This window comes from Salvelinus namaycush, chromosome 38, assembly GCF_016432855.1.
Source record: "Salvelinus namaycush isolate Seneca chromosome 38, SaNama_1.0, whole genome shotgun sequence".
Lineage (NCBI taxonomy): Eukaryota > Metazoa > Chordata > Actinopteri > Salmoniformes > Salmonidae > Salvelinus > Salvelinus namaycush.
Genome location: NC_052344.1, coordinates 3,126,499 through 3,147,056, shown reverse-complemented (window position 1 = coordinate 3,147,056; position 20,558 = coordinate 3,126,499). Strand labels below are relative to the sequence as shown.

At 41.9% G+C, this 20,558-nt stretch overlaps 2 protein-coding genes across 2 annotated transcripts; one reads left to right on the top strand and one right to left on the bottom strand.

Moving 5' to 3' along the window:
- Window positions 1-5,868: 5,868 nt before the first annotated feature.
- gys2 (glycogen synthase 2) lies at window positions 5,869-18,991 on the top strand. The gene is made up of 16 exons (XM_038978383.1): window positions 5,869-5,989; window positions 9,693-9,874; window positions 10,253-10,444; window positions 10,645-10,830; window positions 11,409-11,553; window positions 11,779-11,896; window positions 12,001-12,121; window positions 12,210-12,316; window positions 12,507-12,566; window positions 12,895-12,973; window positions 15,716-15,829; window positions 16,849-16,975; window positions 17,132-17,227; window positions 17,479-17,642; window positions 17,977-18,057; window positions 18,385-18,991. Exons 1-16 carry the CDS (start codon window positions 5,869-5,871, stop codon window positions 18,601-18,603), a joined length of 2,112 nt encoding a protein of 703 aa, XP_038834311.1. The 3' UTR covers window positions 18,604-18,991.
- Window positions 18,992-19,116: 125 nt separating this feature from the next.
- On the bottom strand, window positions 19,117-20,217 carry LOC120032337 (spexin prohormone 1-like). Its single transcript, XM_038978384.1, has 4 exons — window positions 19,966-20,217; window positions 19,614-19,676; window positions 19,355-19,441; window positions 19,117-19,181 (listed from the first exon to the last, which is right to left on the bottom strand). Exons 1-4 carry the CDS (start codon window positions 20,111-20,113, stop codon window positions 19,117-19,119), a joined length of 363 nt encoding a protein of 120 aa, XP_038834312.1. The 5' UTR covers window positions 20,114-20,217.
- Window positions 20,218-20,558: the final 341 nt, after the last annotated feature.

The window sequence follows — 20,558 nt, the reverse complement described above, 5'->3', positions numbered from 1 at the left end:
CTCCTTACCGAGATTCAAACCGTCTCTGGAGGCAATGTCCGCGTAAGAACTGTTCGTCGGGAGCTTCATGAAATGGGTTCCCGTGGCCGAGCAGCCGCACACAAGCACAATACCAAGTGTCGGCTGGAGTGGTGTAAAGCTTGCCGCCATTGGACTCTGGAGCAGTGGAAATGTGTTCTATGGAGTGATGAATCATGCTTCACCATCTGGTAGTCCGACGGACGATTCTGGGTTTTGAGAACGCTCCCTACCCCAATGCATAGTGCCAACTAAAGTTTGGTGGAGAAATAGTGGTCTGTTCCAGTGAAGGGAAATCTTAACACTACAGCATTCCAGACAATTCTGTGCTTCCAACTTTTTGGGAAGGCCCTTTCCTCTTTCAGCATACAATGCCCCCATGCACAAAGCGAGGTCCATACATAAATGTTGAGATCGGTGTGGAAGAACTTGACTGGCCTGCACAGAGCCCTGACCTCAACCCCATCAAACACCTTTGGGATGAATTGGCCTAATCGCCCAACATCAGTGCCTGACCTCACTAATGCTCTTGTGACTGAATAGAAGAAATTCCCCGCAAGCGATGTTCCAACATCTAGTGGAAAGCCATCCCAGAAGAGTGGAGGCTGTTATAGCAGCAAAGGAGGGACCAACTCCATATTAATGCCCAGGATTTTGGAATGAGATGTTCAACGAGCAGGTGTCCACATACTTTTGCTAATGTGGTGCACTTTTGGCCATTTAGTGTATTTTTCCTGATCGGTTGTTACAAGGTGTAATAATTACATCACACAATACATGTACACAACTTTTATTTAGCAGACTTGTATTTCCCAAACCCAACTTACAAGTAGACAATATGACACACACATTCTTTACCTCATGAGTGACGTGCTATAACGACGCTGCTATAACTGCTACAACAATAAGAAATTGACCGTATCCGTTGTTTAAATATTGGTTCCTTCTTGGGAAGAGAAAATGCTTGTCAATTTAGGCAGGAACTTCTAGTTCTCGGAGGGAGAGAAGAATAGGCAACAGTTTGATTGTCCTGGATCTTAAGAGGTTGGCCTTGGATGGGTCAAATTTATCGCGCTTTCCAAATCGGAGTCCAAACGGGTTGAAGTTGAATTTGCTGGTCCGAGTTAAACGATGTTTGCAGATCATTTGTCGCTGGTCTTCATCATCCTCTTTCAAAAGGTAACAAAGGTTCGCATCGCCAGGTAAATTCGGACTGACAATCTCGCTTCTCATCACCACAGAGTGCCCCACTTGCACCTTAGCAGGCGTATGTCCTGAGAAAAGAGAGAGCATCAAATTATAAAATCGAATTTTCTTAGCTTGTTACTTTTGGATATTACAACGTTTGGCTCAGGACATTATGAGAAGAAAATGAACCTATAAGAAATCCAAAAGTAATTCGAATATATCAAATCAAGAAATTACCTGGGATATCCTTCCACCCAAATCCATGCGTTGGAGTTCCACATGTTCCATACTGGCGAGTTATTGCACAAACAAGGAAAAATGCCAGCATTCTCATTCTGTCAAAATCCAAGTGATGCAGAAAGAAACGATATGTTATCTACACTAAGCTGTCTTCTTTGATGCATGACGTGTATTCTGTGCCTTTTATATTTCCCTCTGTATGCCCCGGATTGTTAGGAGCGAGATGACAGCGAATGAGTCGCGTTTGCAGCGCTGTCCACTGTTTAGTGGTGCTGAAATGAATAGTTAATTACGTTCTAGGAAATGTTGACAACCGCGCCAAGGGATGTCTTTTCTCTGAAAATATGACCGTCAGATGTGGTTATTGTTAAATTGATGCAGTTTGCTAGAGTGCATGAGAGGATTGAGGGATATGAAAAGAGTATGTATTATGCGTTTGGCTAAAGTAAAGAATATACATCCATACACTGCAAAAATGTAAATCTAAGTAAGATCAAATATCTTAAATCAAGGCAATATATGCTTGTTTTTTGTCTGACAAGATATTTCTTCTTATCAGCCAGTTTTTATGTTGGAGCATTTCACTTATTTCAAGCTTTTTTGTCCTTAATTATCTTAATAAGATAATATAACTTGTTACTGAGATTGTATTACTGGTTCTGAGTAACTTAATGCTCGAAACTAGAATTACCAGAATTATAAAGCTGTTTGATCAACACTGACAAGTACAAAACTGCTTTGTCAAAGTCAGAATTTCTTACTTCAAGCATCTTATCCTTTTCATCTCTTCACATATTAAGAACAGATAATAACCAAATGGAATTCACTGTTTTATTGTCAATCTTACACACGGCACAGCAATCATGTAGACAAAATACAGTACAGAACAAAGACAGTACACTTTTCGTATCTGGGGAACACACTATGAGTCATTTGAACTGTTGTACAATTCTATTACATCCCCAAGATGGTATTTGACTTGTACATAAGTTTGGCTCTTGTTGCTAATTGTGTAATAAGAGGTAAAATCAACCAGCTTTTCAGCATCCACTAACCCAGTGGCCTGTGCAAGGTGTGGGACCTCAACTTGATAAGCCGAGACGTTTCTATCAAAGCGTATAGTTTGAAATTGTTGATATTCCAAACAATAAAGCCTAGAATCAACAAGAAATGTGCTTTTGACCAGTCCAAATTCTGGCATATTACCATTCAGTACTACTGAGTTATGTATTTATTAGAATTTATTACAAGCCATTTGACTGATACAGCATGGTTTACTTAATTGAAACCTAGGAAGTCCCTCAATTTTCCACATAAATATTGTAGATCTTTAACCTCTGATGCAGGTCCCATCTCCCTTTCATTTGAAAAAATTGGGTGCATTGAACTGTCAACAGTTTGGCAGCTTTCATATATTTGGTTCTGCTTGATCAAAGACTTGAAAATATTTTAAAAATGGAGCTTGGAAGCCCATTGTTTAAAGAAACAATGTTTAGACTCAAACCGCATACAGTATGTCTAACCATTGGACCCAATTACTTTATCTGTGATGGCAAATGTATCATATAATGCTGTTTAGGTGTAACATTGAAGTCTGGAAAAAGCTACTTCCAATGCTTCAAATGATTTTCAATGAGTAACTTCAAACTAGACACAGTCACAATGGAAAGAACATGTGCAAATACTATCTGTAAAATCTCTATTAGCTCAATTATGAGTTGTATATATGCATTGACTTCCAAACTCTCCAAAACAAATGGCAATATCCTTAGCAGGACAAGCATTTGCCCAGATGACTGTTTTAGTTTACCATCACTTGACGTTAATGTACTAACAGAAATTGGGGATGGCTGATCTCTAACATCTAGAGGGGAATAAGGGAAACCAAGAATAGCAGAATTCACTGAGTCCAGATCAATCTGTCCTGACACAACAAGATGATTCAAAACACATTTGATTTCCAATGGGGCTATGCCCTCCAGAATTACATGCATAATGTCTTGCGGAGTTTGTTGTTTAATATCAAAGGCTGGGAATTCAACTAACTTGCTCCTTCTATTGATCCCATATGTTGTTCTCAGGCTGTTGCGAAGCAAGTCCGTCTGTGCCTTTTCTATTTCATCACACTGTCTGACATGCTTCTCCAATGTCCTTTTAGTATATGCATCCTCATTGAAGTGTGACTGCATGTCCTCAAAATAACACTCAGTGTCTGCACTTACTGCAGGCAAAGCCCACACCCTCTTTGAACCCTGCTAGTTCATGTTGTGCCAGGGTGTCTCCACAGAGAGAAACCATGGCACCATATATCGTTTTCTCTCCGTTAATAGTTAGCATTTTAACCCCACTGTACCATGCATCCATGTCTTCCTTGATTCTATTCAATATTACATCTCCACCAGATTGATGGAGGTCTGCTGATCTAGCCATGCCAAGTAGCCTGATAGCAGCCAGTTTAGACCTGTATTTTGGATTTATATTTCCTAGGGTGTAGTACACCGTTAACAACTTGTTTTTTGATGCAAAGGATTCTAGTGGATTACAGATCTCCATTTCATCCGTGTACAGAACGATCTGCAACGCCTTGGGTTTCTCTGAAAATAAGGGATGTGATTTTAGAAGAGCACCATCAACAATGTCATGATAAAAACTTTCCCTGCACATCTGGGGTCCCTTTTCAACCACAGACAACATCTTTGGGTGTGATAAGAACTGTTCTAGACTTGTGACTAATGGTACATAATGAAATCATTTGTCTTTGATAAAGAAGTATTTTGATCCTCCACATTTCATCCTGCATCTGGTTCGAGCGATTGGAATTGCCTCTGTGTCCGAACAGCTAAACTGCTCCTTAATAACACTGTCCTGTCTAAATGTTGTTGCAAGCAAAAGGGTCAATGAAATTGTCAAATATATCCATTGCGTCTTTTTCAAGTTGACCTGATGTGCTTCCTGAATGCTTCTTTAGCACTGCCTCCATCTGCTTCCTGAGGTTGTCCAATAGTGATGATTGATAATATTAAATGACTTCACCCATGATTGATTCTCGTAATGTCGGTCTGTCCGAATCGGATGCGTTATATTTTACCAACATTCAACCCCATTCAGGACGAATGGGGGTGCCAAGTGTTTGCATAGCCAACACAACATATAGGGCCTATTTCTGGGAATGAATCGAGATTATTTGCTGAGAAATGATGCCATATACCACCAATAGGCTTACCTATAGGCTAAACCACCTATAGGCTAGGCAACATTGAGAAAAGGACTATACGCTTGAAAAGGCTACATGGGCTGAACATGGATTAAGAGCTAGGTCAGGTTTCAATGTGTGGATACACACTACACAGCCATAACATTTGGCTGTCACTGAATGAGGAGGAGCAAAGTTCAAGCAACGTTGCGTCACGTACAGCCTGCTGCGTCATCATTAGCGGAAATGAACTATAGGCGACCTAGGTTTTGTTGTTGTCGCAATTACTGTTTTTTCCCCCTAACTTAAACTATTGTTTCAAAACAAAAGTGTGATTTGTGTAATTATTTAGGCTACTGTAATTAATGTCGAGGTCCCTCAATTGCAGACATATGATATTCATGATAATAAAACTCCAGTAGGCGTAATATAGTCTACAGCGCCTAAATGAGGAAACCATAGCCCTATAAATAGTAGGGACAAATTCATGATGTAAATAATAAACATTTACATTTTGATATAAAAAGTACAATATCCAAATGTGAATGAGTATTTTTAATGTCATGAATTTGGTGTACTGTTCAAGGCTAGGGAAACCACAGAATAATGACTGTAAAACTTTGATATATAATTTATGTAGGATCTTCATTCGATCACTCTTTTGTTGCTGAGAATTGTCCTGCACAGCAGGAAATGCAAACTTGTAGTGTATTTGAGTTTTAAAAAGACTTCTAAAGTTTGTAATTTCCAGTATTGAAAAATGTATCAACCTCTATAAAAATGTCAATTAATTATAATCCACATTTCCTGTTGCTGCAGGATTATTTTCCTGCTGTAGCAAACTGGCTCAAATTAAGTTCCCACATCTGTATATTCTCCACTTTGGCTCACTATTGGTTTTGTCAAAACATTACTCTTGATGTCTGTGTGTGGACTTCAGTCCCGTGCATGCAGCCAGGGAATGTTGACTTTCTGTTCAAAGACGAGGGTCGGATTCAATCACAAAAAGTAGGCGGGCTGGACAGTGGACTGCTTGGAGTGACGAACTGGGACCATGGGATGTGTGTTGTATCCTCTTCTGAGTCCATGTGAACTCCAGTGGGATATTCTGGTGTGAGAAGATAGACAGTTTACAGTTGAACCTACAGAGGAGAGGACCAACCAACTGAGAGAGCATCAGTGGCACTTACCTTTTCTTAACTGCAAAAACTCTACTTGTTGACAGCAACATGCCCCTGACCCGTTCCTTATCGATGACGTCACTGAGCGGTCTGCCTCTGTGGGATGAGGAAGATCTACCTGTAGACGACCTGCTGCTGTTTGAGGTAGCCTGGGAGGTCACTAATAAAGGTTAGTATTACCTGACCGAGAACTATTTGCATGGAGACAGACAATTCACTGTGAAGTCTCTTCCAATGGTCTTGGTCCTTGGAGTATAACTGTTTTGTGTCCCTCCTCAGTAAATGTAATAGTGACAGTGGATGCAATGTTGTATGCTTTCTCTACAGATGCCATTGATGACCTTTCAATTGTAATAGTCCATCATATATTTTAGGTAGTGTTACTACTTTTGTGTAAAGCTGGGTTGCAGTGAAGTGTACAAATATGGAGCAATTCCTACAGAGTTCATGACCCCTGGACTATTGGTCCAGAGTGGTCAGATATGGGATACTATCATGATTGAGAGGATCATCTTAAATTCCTCTGGAGCTGTGACAGTTTAGCCTAATGCCAGTGTCACCTGTCATCTCCTTTCTGCTAAATAAGGTTATCTTTGAATCTTTGGCCCCAAAAGAGCAAATATTGAAATACAGTGAAAATACAGTGTGGAGAACATTAACTGTCTCAGTCTCAGTGTCTGAACCTTTAAACATTAAATTGAAGATAAATACACAATCTCTGTCAAATACATACAGTATGTCTTAATGTTGTTTGTGAAAGAGGATGTGTGAACCATATGAACTATGGTTATATATACTATATGAACCTTAACCTTACTGGCAAAATAAACGTGTGTTCCTGGAAAATAGACTAAACTAGACATGAGAGTCCCAATGATCATAAAAACATGATGTACTTTTTGTAGTATAGGGCTCTTCCTGGTTCCTCTCTAGGTTTCTTCCTAGGTTCTGGCCTATCTAGGGAGTTTTTCCTAGCCACCGTGCTTCTACACCTGCATTGCTTGCTGTTTGGGGTTTTAGGCTGGGTTTCTGTACAGCACTTTGTGACATCAGCTGAAGTAAGAAGGGCTTTATAAATACATTTGATTGATTGATTGATTCAGTTCTGTGTACTGTACACGTACGGATCTGTTGTCTGAGTCTATCCTGTTGTTGATGTGAAGAGTTCAGAGGTTATCACTTATGCAGTGTTGGGAGTAGTGAACTTCTGTATATGTAGTTCAACTAGTTCAACTCACAAAGCTTATCACCAAGCTAAGGACCCTGGGACTAAACACATCCTGGACTTCCTGACGGGCCGCCCACAGGTGGTAAGGGTAGGCAACAACACATCTGCCACGCTGATCCTCAACATGGGGGCCCCTCAGGGGTGTGTTCTTAATCCCCTCCTGTACTCCCTGTTCACCCACAACTGCATGGCCAAGCACGACTCCTCCAACACCATCATTAAGTTTGCTGATGACACAACAGTGGTAGGCCTGAATCCCGACAACGATGAGACAGCCTATAGGGAGGAGGTCAGAGACCTGGCAGTTTGGTACCAGGCCAACAACCTCTCCTTCAAGGTGAGCAAGACAAAGGAGATGATCATGGACTACAGGAAAAGGAGGGCCGAAGACGCCCCTATTCACATCGACAGGGTTATAGTGGAGCAGGTAGAGTTTCAAGTTCCTTGGTGTCCACATCACCAACAAACTATGATGGTCCAACACACCAAGAAAGTCATGAAGAGGATACAACAACACCCTTTCCCCCTCAGGAGACTGAAAAGATTTGGCATGGGTCCCCAGATCCCCCCTTTGTTTTTACACTGCTGCTACACTGTTTATTATCTATGCATAGTCACTGTACAAATTACCTCGACTAACTTGTACCCCCGCACATTGACTCGGTACCGGTACCCCCTGTATATAGCTTCATTATTGTTATTTTATTGTGTCACTTTTAAGTTTGGGGTCACTTAGAAATATCCTTGTATTGAAAGAAAATCACATTTTTTGTCCATTAAAATAACATCAAATGAATCAGAAATACAGTGTAGACATTTTTAATGTTGTAAATGACTATTGTAGCTGGAAACGGCTGATATTTAATGGAATATCGACATAGATGGAATATCTACAGAGTTCCTCTGTCCAGTGTCTGTGTTCTTTTGTCCATCTTAATCTTTTATTTTTATTGGCCAGTCTGAGATATGTCTTTTTCTTTGCAACTCAGCCTAGAAGGCCAGCATCCCGGAGTTGCCTCTTCACTGTTGACGTTAAGACTGGTGTTTTTCTGGTACTATTTAATGAAGCTGCCAGTTGAGGACTTATGAGGCGTCTGTTTCTCAAACTAGACACTCTAATGTACTTGTCCTCTTTCTCAGTTGTGCACCAAGGCCTCCCACTCCTCTTTCTATTCCGGTTAAAGCCAGTTTGCACTGTTCTGTGAAGCCAGTATTACACAGCGTTGTATGAGATCTTCAGTTTCTTGGCAATTTCTCACATGGAATGGCCTTAATTTCTCAGAACAAGAATAGACTGACAAGTTTCAGAAGAAAGTTCTTTGTTGCTGGCCATCCTGTAATCGAACCGACAAATGCTGATGCTGCAGATACTCAACTAGTCTAAAGAAGGCCAGTTTTATGGCTTCTTTAATCAGACAAACAGTTTTCAGCTGTGCTAACATAATTGCAAAAGGGTTTTCTAATGATCAATTAGTCTTTTAAAATGATCAACTTGGATTAGCTAACACAACGTGCCATTGGAACACAGGAGTGATGGTTGCTGATAATGGGCCTCTGTACAGTACCCCTATGTAGATATTCCATAAAAAATCAGCCGTTTCCAGCTACAGTACTAATTTACAACATGAACAATGTCTACACTGTATTTCTGATCAATTTGATGTTATTTTAATGAACAAAAAATTTGATTTTCTTGAAAAAACAAGGACATTTCTAAGTGACCCCAAACTTTTGAACGGTAGTGTATATTTTTATTTTTATTTTATTTAGTAAATATTTTCTTATCTCTATTTTCTGAAAACTGCATTGTTGGCTAAGTACTTGTAAGTAAGCATTTCAGGGTAAGATCTACATCTTTTGTATTTGGCGCATGAGACAAATAACATTTGATTTGATTTGAATTTAACTACATTTTGCAATAGCTTGGTGGTAGTTGACCTGAATTCAAATCTTGGTTGTGTTTTCTTGGGTAGGCTAGAATGTAGTTCATTTTTCGGCATCAGACCTGCCTAATTGTTACTTGAAACAATGTTTTTGTATTTAGTAGGCTAAATTGCACGTTCTGTTTACATATGACCTCAAAGTGATCTGTTATTGCAATTTGTAGTCTATGACATTTCAGATGCAGTTCGGATGTAGTGAAATACTTTTTCGAAGTCAATTTAGTTAATTAAACTATATTGTTCTTAAGGTTAGCTTTAGTCTAGTTTAACTTCTTCCAGATTGAAGCAATTAGTAACTTGGTAAACTATATTTTAAGAGTAGCTTCCCCAACACTGTTTATCAGGTATCCTGAGTAAATGTATTTGGCATCAGGGAAATGTCTTATACGCCTACAGTATGACGGTGTGCAAACATAATACCGTGGTTTGTGATTGTTGAGGGTCCTCTTCACAAATATTTGAAGAATATCAAATATCTTCTATGCAGCCTTTTCAGTTTTTTATTTATATTTATAAGCTATTTATTTCATGGTCTTTGTTTTTGTTAATTCCAGTGTATCTTGGACTATTAATCATGCAAAACACACAATATCATGCAGAATTATATCTTAATATGTGGACACACCTCCCCTTATGGTTGTCATAACAAGTCACAGGTTAGAAAGTTTGAATGTCATGTATATTATATATATTTCCTCCAGTGGGTGGGATCTACACAGTTATCCAGACCAAGGCCAAGATAACAGTGGATGAATGGGGGGAGAACTTATTCATGATGGGGCCGTACTACGAACACAACTTTAACACCCAGGTGGAGCAGTGTGAGCCCCCCAACCCAGCCATCAAGAAAGCAATGAGCGCCCTCATTGACAACGGCTGCCTGGTACTCTACTACAGAATTACTCTATTCTATTATTTTCTATTCTATTCTATGGCTGTGACATGCAAGTGGATAATAGTAGTACTGTAGTAGTACTTTCTGGCCAGAAGAGGGCAGACACGCACTTATACAGAAGTAGGCCTAGACTATTGTGCCAAAAGAGTTAGATAGAGACGATGAATCCACAAGATGACAGACAAACTCCATCTCCAGGATCAGAAACAAAGAAATACATCAGCAGCTTCAGAAACTATTATTTAGTAGTATTTCAGCTTTGCCCCATGTGTTTGATACTGTGGTTGTGGGTCTCGTGTTGGTTGGTACTGTCTTCTAGAACCACACATATCTTTCCCTTGTGTTGGGGTTATACTGTATGTTTAGGTGTACTTTGGGCGCTGGCTGATCGAGGGCAGTCCCTATGTGATCCTATTTGACACGGGGTCAGCAGCCTGGAACCTGGACCGATGGAAGGGGGATCTGTGGGACACCTGTGGTATCGGCCTGCCCGCCCATGACAAAGAGGCCAACGACTCACTCATCTTCGGATCCATGGTTGCCTGGTTCTTTAAAGAGGTAATTTGTCAGGTTGTTAAGGATGCTTTGAAAAATACTCTGAAAGAGGTTTATGCTTGATGGGAATACCTTAATGTCAGATACCTTTGAAAATAAATGATACAAGTAGCCTATTTCTTTTTACCCAATACATATTCACCCTCTTGGGTAACATGAGATTTCAGAGCTAATTATCAGTAATTAATTGCTTTCATTCCTAGTTAACCGGCGAGCTTGGAGACTCGCCCAATGTTATCGCCCATTTCCATGAGTGGCAGGTAGGGGCAGGACTTATTCTCTGTCGCTCACGGAAGATTCCCTTGGCAACCATTTTCACAACCCATGCCACTCTGTTGGGAAGATACATCTGTGCCGGAAATGTTGACTTCTACAACAACCTTGGCAAGGTAAAGAGGCCGCACACACAATAACGTTTTGTTATTCAAATTCCTCACAAACTTTTTCTGCTTTGACAATGTTGACGGAATAAGCATCGTTAGAGTTAGGTTGAGTTTAGTTTCCCATAGTATCTTCCCTGTGGGTGTCAATGAGCTATGGGTCTGTGTTGTGTTCACGCTGGTGTATGGTGTTGTAACTGGCCCTCAGGCTAAGTGTAAAAAGGTCATTGTGGACCTAAAGGTCATTCACTGGGCAGACAGGGTAATTGACAGCAGCTTCTCCTTATGGAGAGGAAGAGGAAGCCTCCTCATCACTGGCAGACAGAAGACTCAAGGGTGATCTTACTTCAAACACTTGTCAAACTGTTTGATTGACAGATACCCAACAAACTCGAAATGAACCCCATAGCCCCAATAATAGTTATTGTAGATCTCAACATTTGAAAAAGTTGTGTTCACAGGTTTCATTCACTATTCACCTGATATTTACTTAGAATGTGCACGACAATAGATAATTACACACTAGTGATCTCTTAACAATGACCTATTAATGACTCTTGTGTTGATTTCTGATGTGCCCCTGTCAGTTCAACATAGACCAGGAGGCTGGTGAGAGGCAGATCTACCATCGCTACTGTCTGGAGAGAGCTGCTGTCCACTGTGCCCATGTCTTTACAACTGTATCCCAGATCACTGCTGTAGAGGCTAACCACATGCTGCACAGGAAACCAGGTGAGGGGGCCAGGGTCCTGTACATTACGGTTCACCGTACCAAAACCTTTCGAAATGGAGGAGGTACTACCTGAAAATGTCACTTTATGTCCAATAAGAATGCTCTTTTCACGTTTAAAAAGGTTTTCTCCTGTTTCCCTCTATTTCCTCCTATGGAACAAAAAGTGACAGAGCAGGGATATTTGATATTGAAGTAAGCTGGGTTTCTCTCTATCTACTGTACAGATGTGGTGACTCCAAACGGATTGAACATCAAGAAGTTCTCAGCCATGCACGAGTTCCAGAACCTTCATTCCACTAATAAGGGCCGGATTCAGGAATTCATCAGGGGACACTTCTATGGGTAAAACTTAGGTCCTTATTATGTTTTCAAGTTTGTTATCCAATATACTGCTAACTATATTACTATTGCCCATTATAAAACTATTATCCCTTGTTTTTTGTCAGTCATCTGGACTTCAATCTGGAGAAAACTCTCTTCTTCTTTATTGCTGGACGATATGAGTTCTCCAACAAGGGAGTTGACATCTTCCTGGAGTCACTGTCCAGACTCAACTATCTGCTAAGGGTATGGACCTCTAAAAGATACTGCACATGTACTGGTCTCTCTCATAGCAAAACGACAGTTGAAGTTTTTTTCCCCCCTTCTCTCCCAGGTGCATAAGAATGACGTCACAGTGGTGGTGTTCTTCATCATGCCAGCCAAGACCAACAACTTTAACGTGGAGACGCTGAAGGGTCAGGCAGTACGCAAACAGCTCTGGTACGTCTCTACAACCCCCAATGCTACACCTCATGGAGTTCTGCAAAATGTCTGCGATGTTAGCGCCAAAACGTTTCATGAAAATAACATTCTAATTTGTGTTCTTCTGAGAATGTTGCCTTGGAACTCGTGTTGCCCACATGGTTCACATGAACAGTTTGCTGATTATCTATGTATCTCTCTCGGACAGGGACACTGCTCACACTGTGAAAGATAAGTTTGGCAAGAGGCTTTATGAGGCATTGTTAAAGTAAGTCAATTTAAATGTAAATAAAAAATACCGGCTCTCTTCCACCAGTGTATTCACCAGACCTGTACTGTATGTCATATCAGTGTAACACTCCTGCATTTGACAACCCTGCCATATAGCCAGGCAATCCTTAAGCAGGCTTTTGTTATGAATGAACTAAGGCTTCACTTAGTTCATTCATGCGGATGGTGTGTGACCTTTGGGTCTTCCACGTTACCAAAGTGTGGAACGAGCTTCCGTGTTAATGAAGGGCTTGTCCATGCGGGTTATAATGTGATTACTTGAGTGTTGCCTTACTGACCTGCTGATGACCTCATGATGTCTTCAGAGGAGACATCCCTGATATGAACACCATCCTGGACAGAGACGACTTCACCATCATGAAGAGAGCCATCTATGCCACACAGGTAGGAGTTGAAGAGACAGATAATGTATGAAATATACTCCGGTAAATGTTATAGTACACTGCTCAAAAAAATAAAGGGAACACTAAAATAACACATCCTAGATCTGAATGAATGAAATATTCTTATTAAATACTTTTTTCTTTACATAGTTGAATGTGCTGACAACAAAATCACACAAAAATGATCAATGTAAATCAAATTTATCAACCCATGGAGGTCTGGATTTGGAGTCACACTCAAAATTAAAGTGGAAAACCACACTACAGGCTGATCCAACTTTGATGTAATGTCCTTAAAACAAGTCAAAATGAGGCTCAGTAGTGTGTGTGGCCTCCACGTGCCTGTATGACCTCCCTACAACGCCTGGGCATGCTCCTGATGAGGTGGCGGATGGTCTCCTGAGGGATCTCCTCCCAGACCTGGACTAAAGGATCCGCCAACTCCTGGACAGTCTGTGGTGCAACGTGGCGTTGGTGGATGGAGCGAGACATGATGTCCCAGATGTGCTCAATTGGATTCAGGTCTGGGGAACGGGCGGGCCAGTCCATAGCATCAATGCCTTCCTCTTGCAGGAACTGCTGACACACTCCAGCCACATGAGGTCTAGCATTGTCTTGCATTAGGAGGAACCCAGGGCCAACCGCACCAGCATATGTTCTCACAAGGGGTCTGAGGATCTCATCTCGGTACCTAATGGCAGTTAGGCTACCTCTGGCGAGCACATGGAGGGCTGTGCGGCCCCCCAAAGAAATGCCACCCCACACCATGACTGACCCACCGCCAAACCGGTCATGCTGGAGGATGTTGCAGGCAGCAGAACGTTCTCCACGGCGTCTCCAGACTCTGTCACGTCTGTCACATGTGCTCATGTGCTCAGTGTGAACCTGCTTTCATCTGTGAAGAGCACAGGGCGCCAGTGGCGAATTTGCCAATCTTGGTGTTCTCTGGCAAATGCCAAACGTCCTGCACGGTGTTGGGCTGTAAGCACAACCCCCACCTGTGGACGTCGGGCCCTCATACCACCCCCATGGAGTCTGTTTCTGACCGTTTGAGCAGACACATGCACATTTGTGGCCTGCTGGAGGTCATTTTGCAGGGATCTGGCAGTGCTCCACCTGCTCCTCCTTGCACAAAGGCGGAGGTAGCGGTCCTGCTGCTGGGTTGTTGCCCTCCTACGGCCTCCTCCACGTCTCCTGATGTACTGGCCTGTCTCCTGGTAGCGCCTCCATGCTCTGGACACTACGCTGACAGACACAGCAAACCTTCTTGCCACAGCTCGCATTGATGTGCCATCCTGGATGAGCTGCACTACCTGAGCCACTTGTGTGGGTTGTAGACTCCGTCTCATGCTACCACTAGAGTGAAAGCACCGCCAGCATTCAAAAGTGACCAAAACATCAGCCAGGAAGCATAGGAACTGAGAAGTGGTCTGTGGTCACCACCTGCAGAACCACTCCTTTATTGGGGGTGTCTTGCTAATTGCCTATAATTTCCACCTGTTGTCTATTCCATTTGCACAACAGCATGTGAAATTTATTGTCAATCAGTGTTGCTTCCTAAGTGGACAGTTTGATTTCACAGAAGTGTGATTGACTTGGAGTTACATTGTGTTGTTTAAGTGTTCCCTTTATTTTTTTGAGCAGTGTATATAATTGTTGTAAGATGTAAGTTATACACAGTAATAAAGCCATTAACTGTTAGGTTGTTGAGAATGCAGTCTCCATATTGTAGATTGGGTCAGGTCTACATTATGATTAAAAGACCAGCGTATAGACGTTTGTATGATAAACACCAAATAAAACAGAGTTGGGGTGTGAGACAACTGGACAACAAGGTAATATAGTGTTGTATCGTACAGAGAATCCCTATATATTGTACCCTGCTGTTTTATGAAAGGAGTAACTTAACATTGACGTGGTAAAATGGGCCTATAGGGTCACCCTGTAAGGTGGTCAATTCAGAATGGGACTGGGGGATTCCTGGTGCTAAAATCATGAATGAATGGTCCCTGCCGTTATACAGCCCAGCGTGAAACATTGAACCTCCATGACAGCAGGCCATGGGTCAATAGATTGGGTGTTGTTGCCGTATTTAATAGCAAAGTGCCAGTGAAAATGGTGTTGTCACTTAGATTTATTCATGTCACTTGTGTGTAGGCGTGAAATTACGACCCGGGTGTTTGATGGGTGGACAGGTTGTGGCCGTTGTTACTCTCACCGCCATTTCTATTGACCCCGAGTCTCATTTGTGTTAGATGTACCAGTACAGAATGACTTGTCTGTGTCCACTTTTGCTGCATTGACACAGTGGTTAGGGTGACAAATGTCTTTGCGTGTCTGGTAAGTTCTTACGCCTCAGAGCTGATGCAGCAGCCTGTTTACGTGTGACATGTTTTGAGCATTACTGTCTATTCAGCAACTCTTTGACATGCAAGTTAATATATTCTGAGAGAAAGGCTTGTGTTTCTTTTCAAGGGTAATCCCAGGAGACGAGAATCATTAAACATCATTAGGCCAAATGGTTAGATATTCTCCTTCAGATCCATATTCCTAATGTCTACCCGTAAAGGTGATTAGTCATGGATCAGTGACTTATAGATGTTGATACGCGCCATGTTTACTGCTCAAGGCAGGTGCACAACGATGACGCTGTCACAACACGTGCACATGCACTCACGTACACAGACACACACACACACACACACACACGCACACTGTACTCTGTCTGTCTCCCTCTCTGCAGAGACACACCCTTCCTCCAGTGACCACTCACAACATGCTGGATGACACCTCCGACCCCATCCTGGCCAACGTGAGACGCATCGGCCTCTTCAACGCTCGCACTGACCGAGTCAAGGTATGCAGGAGGTTTGTTTGATGTCCGTGTTTGATAGTGTTTTGCCTCGTTTATTGTGTTAAACCAGTTGAAGCATTGTCCGGAAAAAGCCTGGCAGCCGAAACATTGACAATATAAAAGACCCCATAAAGACTCATACGTGCTTATGATAAGTAATGTACGTACTATCAAAGTATTCTTTATTCCGTTAGAGTAGTGGTTCCACAACTGTGGGTCGCGGGAGGACATTACCCCCCCCCCCCCCCCCCCCATTTGTTTTATTTAATTTTAGAGATACATTTTCCGTATAGAAAAATCGCTTTCATTAAACTTAAACCAAATAGAAAGTAGGTAGGATAGATAACGGACCTACACGTTTTTTCTATAATAGGTTTATAATTTCTTTGAATTTACAATCAACAAAATAAAAGCTAGACGATCAGGACCACATTGATTTTGTTATAATGTTTGAGCATAACAACACAACATTAGCCATGTCAAAATGCAGAGAATGGTAGGGAAATTGGCTTAAAAACCGCAAAATGTTCTCTAAGCTCCATGGGAAAATGTATAGGATTTCAGGAAATTGGCTTTAAAATTGCAACATTTTCTTTCAGCTCCATATCAGGTTGTGTGGAATTTCAGGAGATTAGTTTAGAAACTGCAACATTTCCTCTCCGCTGCCACGATAATATGTTTTACTTGTTTTTTGGTCTGTGTATGTTTTTTCACCGCACAACACTTATGGTGGGTTGTGGCTCAAAAGAAACCTCAGTTGGTGGGTCATGAAGGAAAAAGGTTTGGGAGCCCCTGTGTTAGAGTATACTGTATATGCCATTTAGCAAACGCTTTTATCCCAAGGAACTTGCAGCTATACATTTTGTCCTGGGAATTGAACCCACTATCCTAGTGTTGCCAGCACCATGCTCTACCAACTGAGCTACAGAGGACCCATAGAGCATACAGTATAGCCTGCATAGTGCTGATCTCTATATTTTATTCTAAATGGTACTAACAGACATGTTTCCTGATACTCTCAGATAGTGTTCCACCCAGAGTTCCTGTCGTCCACCAGTCCCCTGCTTCCTATGGACTATGAGGAGTTTGTACGAGGCTGTCACCTGGGGGTCTTCCCTTCTTACTACGAGCCCTGGGGATACACACCAGGTGACCTGTCACCACTTACAAAGCCTGCAAACATAAACTCCATCACTTGGGTTTTCTCTGGCTAATGTTTATGTCGTTGTTTTTGTGTTTTCCTTCATGTGCGCGGAGAGTTGTATGATGTGTGGGTGCAACTATTATGTTGTTATTGTTCCCCAGGTGAGTGTACTGTGATGGGGATACCCAGTGTGACCACCAACCTGTCTGGCTTCGGCTGCTTCATGGAGGAACATGTGTCAGACCCCACGGCATACGGTATGTACGTGCATATAGACCTCTTCACTTTCATCACCAAATCAGTGCATAGTTTGATTGACCTCTTATGGAAGAGGTCTGATATATTTCGGGAGTGCCCCAAAACCAGAAGAACTCTTTTTATCAGTGAAATTCAAGCCCCTACTTACTATCAGTCAGCAGTTTAGAATAGAATAAATACTCTGTTTACATTAGAATGGAATGCTTTATTCCTGCGTCTCAGTGGTCTGTTCCTGTCCCGCTCCTCTCAGGGATCTACATAGTGGACCGGCGGTTCCGCTCGGCAGATGACTCGTGTAACCAGCTGACCCAGTTCATGTTCGGGTTCTGCCAGCAGTCCAGACGACAGCGCATCATCCAGAGGAACCGCACAGAGAGACTGTCGGACCTGCTGGACTGGAGGTACCTGGGACGGGTGAGTCACTATAGGTTCATGTCCCTGTTTACCTAATGGTTTGAAAGGCAAGTGAATCTCACAATGCAACAAAGTTTAGAAAACAAAATACTATGACCAACATTGCAGCATACTGAAAGTAATTCCACGGAATTGCGTGCTTTTGGTGCTAACTTCATTGCTATTCTTTGTTATTTGTACGATTTATTTTTGTAACATATAATGTAAACAATGTCCCTTCTTTCCTCTGCGAAGTATTTTATTGTTCCATCTTCAGACTAGTTCAGTTGATTTGTAATTGGTTCAGTTGTGTTTTACTTGTGGTTCAATTGATTCCGTTGATTTATGTTTGCAGTTCTACATGCACGCCCGGAGCCTGGCTCTCAGCAGGGCTTTCCCTGACAAGTTCAAGATGGAGCCGCTGGCCCCGCCACAGGTGAGATACGGAGGAGAGTTTGTCTTCCTCTGACTCTATTGATTGACACTATAGATGCATCAGAGACCCAGAGTTCATCCATTCCCTTCGCTTTAATTGACAACCTAACATTTTAGTAAATGACAAGACATGATTTTGTATTTGTGCAATCTGTTACTACTGTTCTCTAAGCACTGTCCTCTTCAGTAAAACAATCTCTCCCTGTCTCTCTCTCTGCTCATTTGTTCATGGTTTGTATGTTGTATGTATTGTACAGGTACAGTTGCACTGTGGTTTTTCCACAGACGTGAATAATTTGTCTCTCTCTCTCTCTCTCTCTCTCCTCAGACAGAGGGATTCCGTTACCCCCGCCCCGGCTCTGTGCCCCCCTCCCCCTCGGCGTCGGTGCACTCCACCCCCCACCACAGTGATGAGGAGGATGATGACGAAGAGCCGTATGATGAAGATAAGGAGGCGGAGAGGGACAGGCAGAACATCAAAGCCCCATTCACTCTGGGTGCCATGCCCGAGGGCAAGAAGACACACCCAGGAGAGTCTGCCAACTGAGAGATCTCTCGCTACTTGCCTGGGATGGCCAACCCTGGTCTTTGAGAGCTGCAGTATGTGGAGGTTTTTGTTCCAGCCCAGAACGTACAATATTAGCTCTGTTGTAGGGACACTGAGTCTCAAGTAGCTGTTACACATACTACCTATGTATATTTTCTAAGAGAAAATGCCTAATCTTTTGATGCTAAAAGTCCCCTCACGCCCATAGGATATGAGACATGAATAGTTTAATCAATAGTTATATATCAGGAATTGCATTGAGAGGTCTCTCTCAAACCTAGTCCTGAACACATTACTTCTATGATCAGATACCCCCAGACAAGTGTTGCTATGAATTTTAAATAATTTTATTCCACATTTTATTAAATAATACATTCAAACATTTTCAGTGCAGCCGTACTTAGAGTCCAGTGTTTTTCTCACATCGCATTAAATATTCTACATCCAACAAGAGATCAACAGATGCAATAGATTAGAATGTTATCAACAATAATACATACATTATAAAACACATCAGAAGTACTCTCTTTTCCATGCCGGCAAGTCTTGAAAGTACAGTTGTTCAAGATTTTCTTCTCCTGAAACAAAAAAAGTTAACAGTGCAATTACCTTTATGGCCATTTCAAACCTACAGCTTGGATGTAGTTGGGGGAAGTCGATGCCTGAATTAGCGCCTATTGAGGTGGTTTTCCTAGCTAGCTTGGATGTATCCGTAAACCATTACTGTAGGTTCCAATATGAGCCAACTCACTGTCCTCCTTGGCTTGCTGCAGGAAGTTGAGCAGGACTGTGGCTGCCTGGTTCACACGGAGTTTCTCTGTGTTTTGACTGCGAGTCTCTGAAAAAAGGATGTCGTGCAGAGGAATGATAGGTCAAAGTAAAAGATGATGGTAAAATCTCAAATCCTCCTATTCCCCATACAGTGCACTACTTTACAGAGCCATACAGTAACAGAGCCACACAAAAGAAGAATATGTGCATACTGCCGAATACAAGCGTATTGTATTTACCTAAATGTAATGTGTCATATACGTCTCCTTCTTTTCGGTCCTCGCTGATAAACCGCCGTCCCTCTGTAATAGCAACATACACCCAGTCACACACAGTTATGAAATACAATATACTTTAGTTGCATTCATAAATAAACATACATAATGAGTAAATAATAGGACAACTTCAGGTTTAAATGATAATGTTAATCTCTTTACATTCAATATCATTATTGTTGTGCCATAATAACAGCTAATAAATGCATATTATTTCCAATTATTCTCTGTGGAGGACATACATGCAGAAATACATTTAAAAGGTATGTCAAGGGAATGCAAAGTATGATTAGGCTAAAATAGGTAGTAGACATACGGGTGCCCTTGAGGTACAGCATTGCCTGAGGCGACCAATTTCTCCTCTGGAAACTGCCCTTCGGTGCACTCCACGAATGGGAGACGAGCGTTGCCAGAAGTAAAAGAGCAAGTGCATAAGCTGTAATAGTCCTCACACCCTGAAACATGTAAAAGTAGAGTTATGCTGTATGAACAAGCGGACAATGTTAAACAAATATGCGTTCAAAATAAATGACAAGAACGTAATTTGTGTACGCCATGCGCATCTCCATTCGTGAGAACTCAATGATCCAAATATACCTATATAGGCAACTTACTTTCATTGCGACGGAGGATATTAGATCCCTGTAACGCCGGTAGAGATCTGTTTCAAGTGGAAAAGGGCAGAAGTTGTGTGCCTTGGCAAGTGCTATCCGTGTATTTATATTGGACGGGTGGGGGAGACCTCGTAGCCCACAGCGCAACACGTTATGGATGTCAACAGCGATAGGTCATGTCAATTTGATGAAAGAGAAGTGGGCTCCAAGCTCAGAGAGGGAATGCAGAGAGGAACCAATCAAATCATTTGCTCACATTTTAATGTACACAATACACATTTTATGAATACAATTA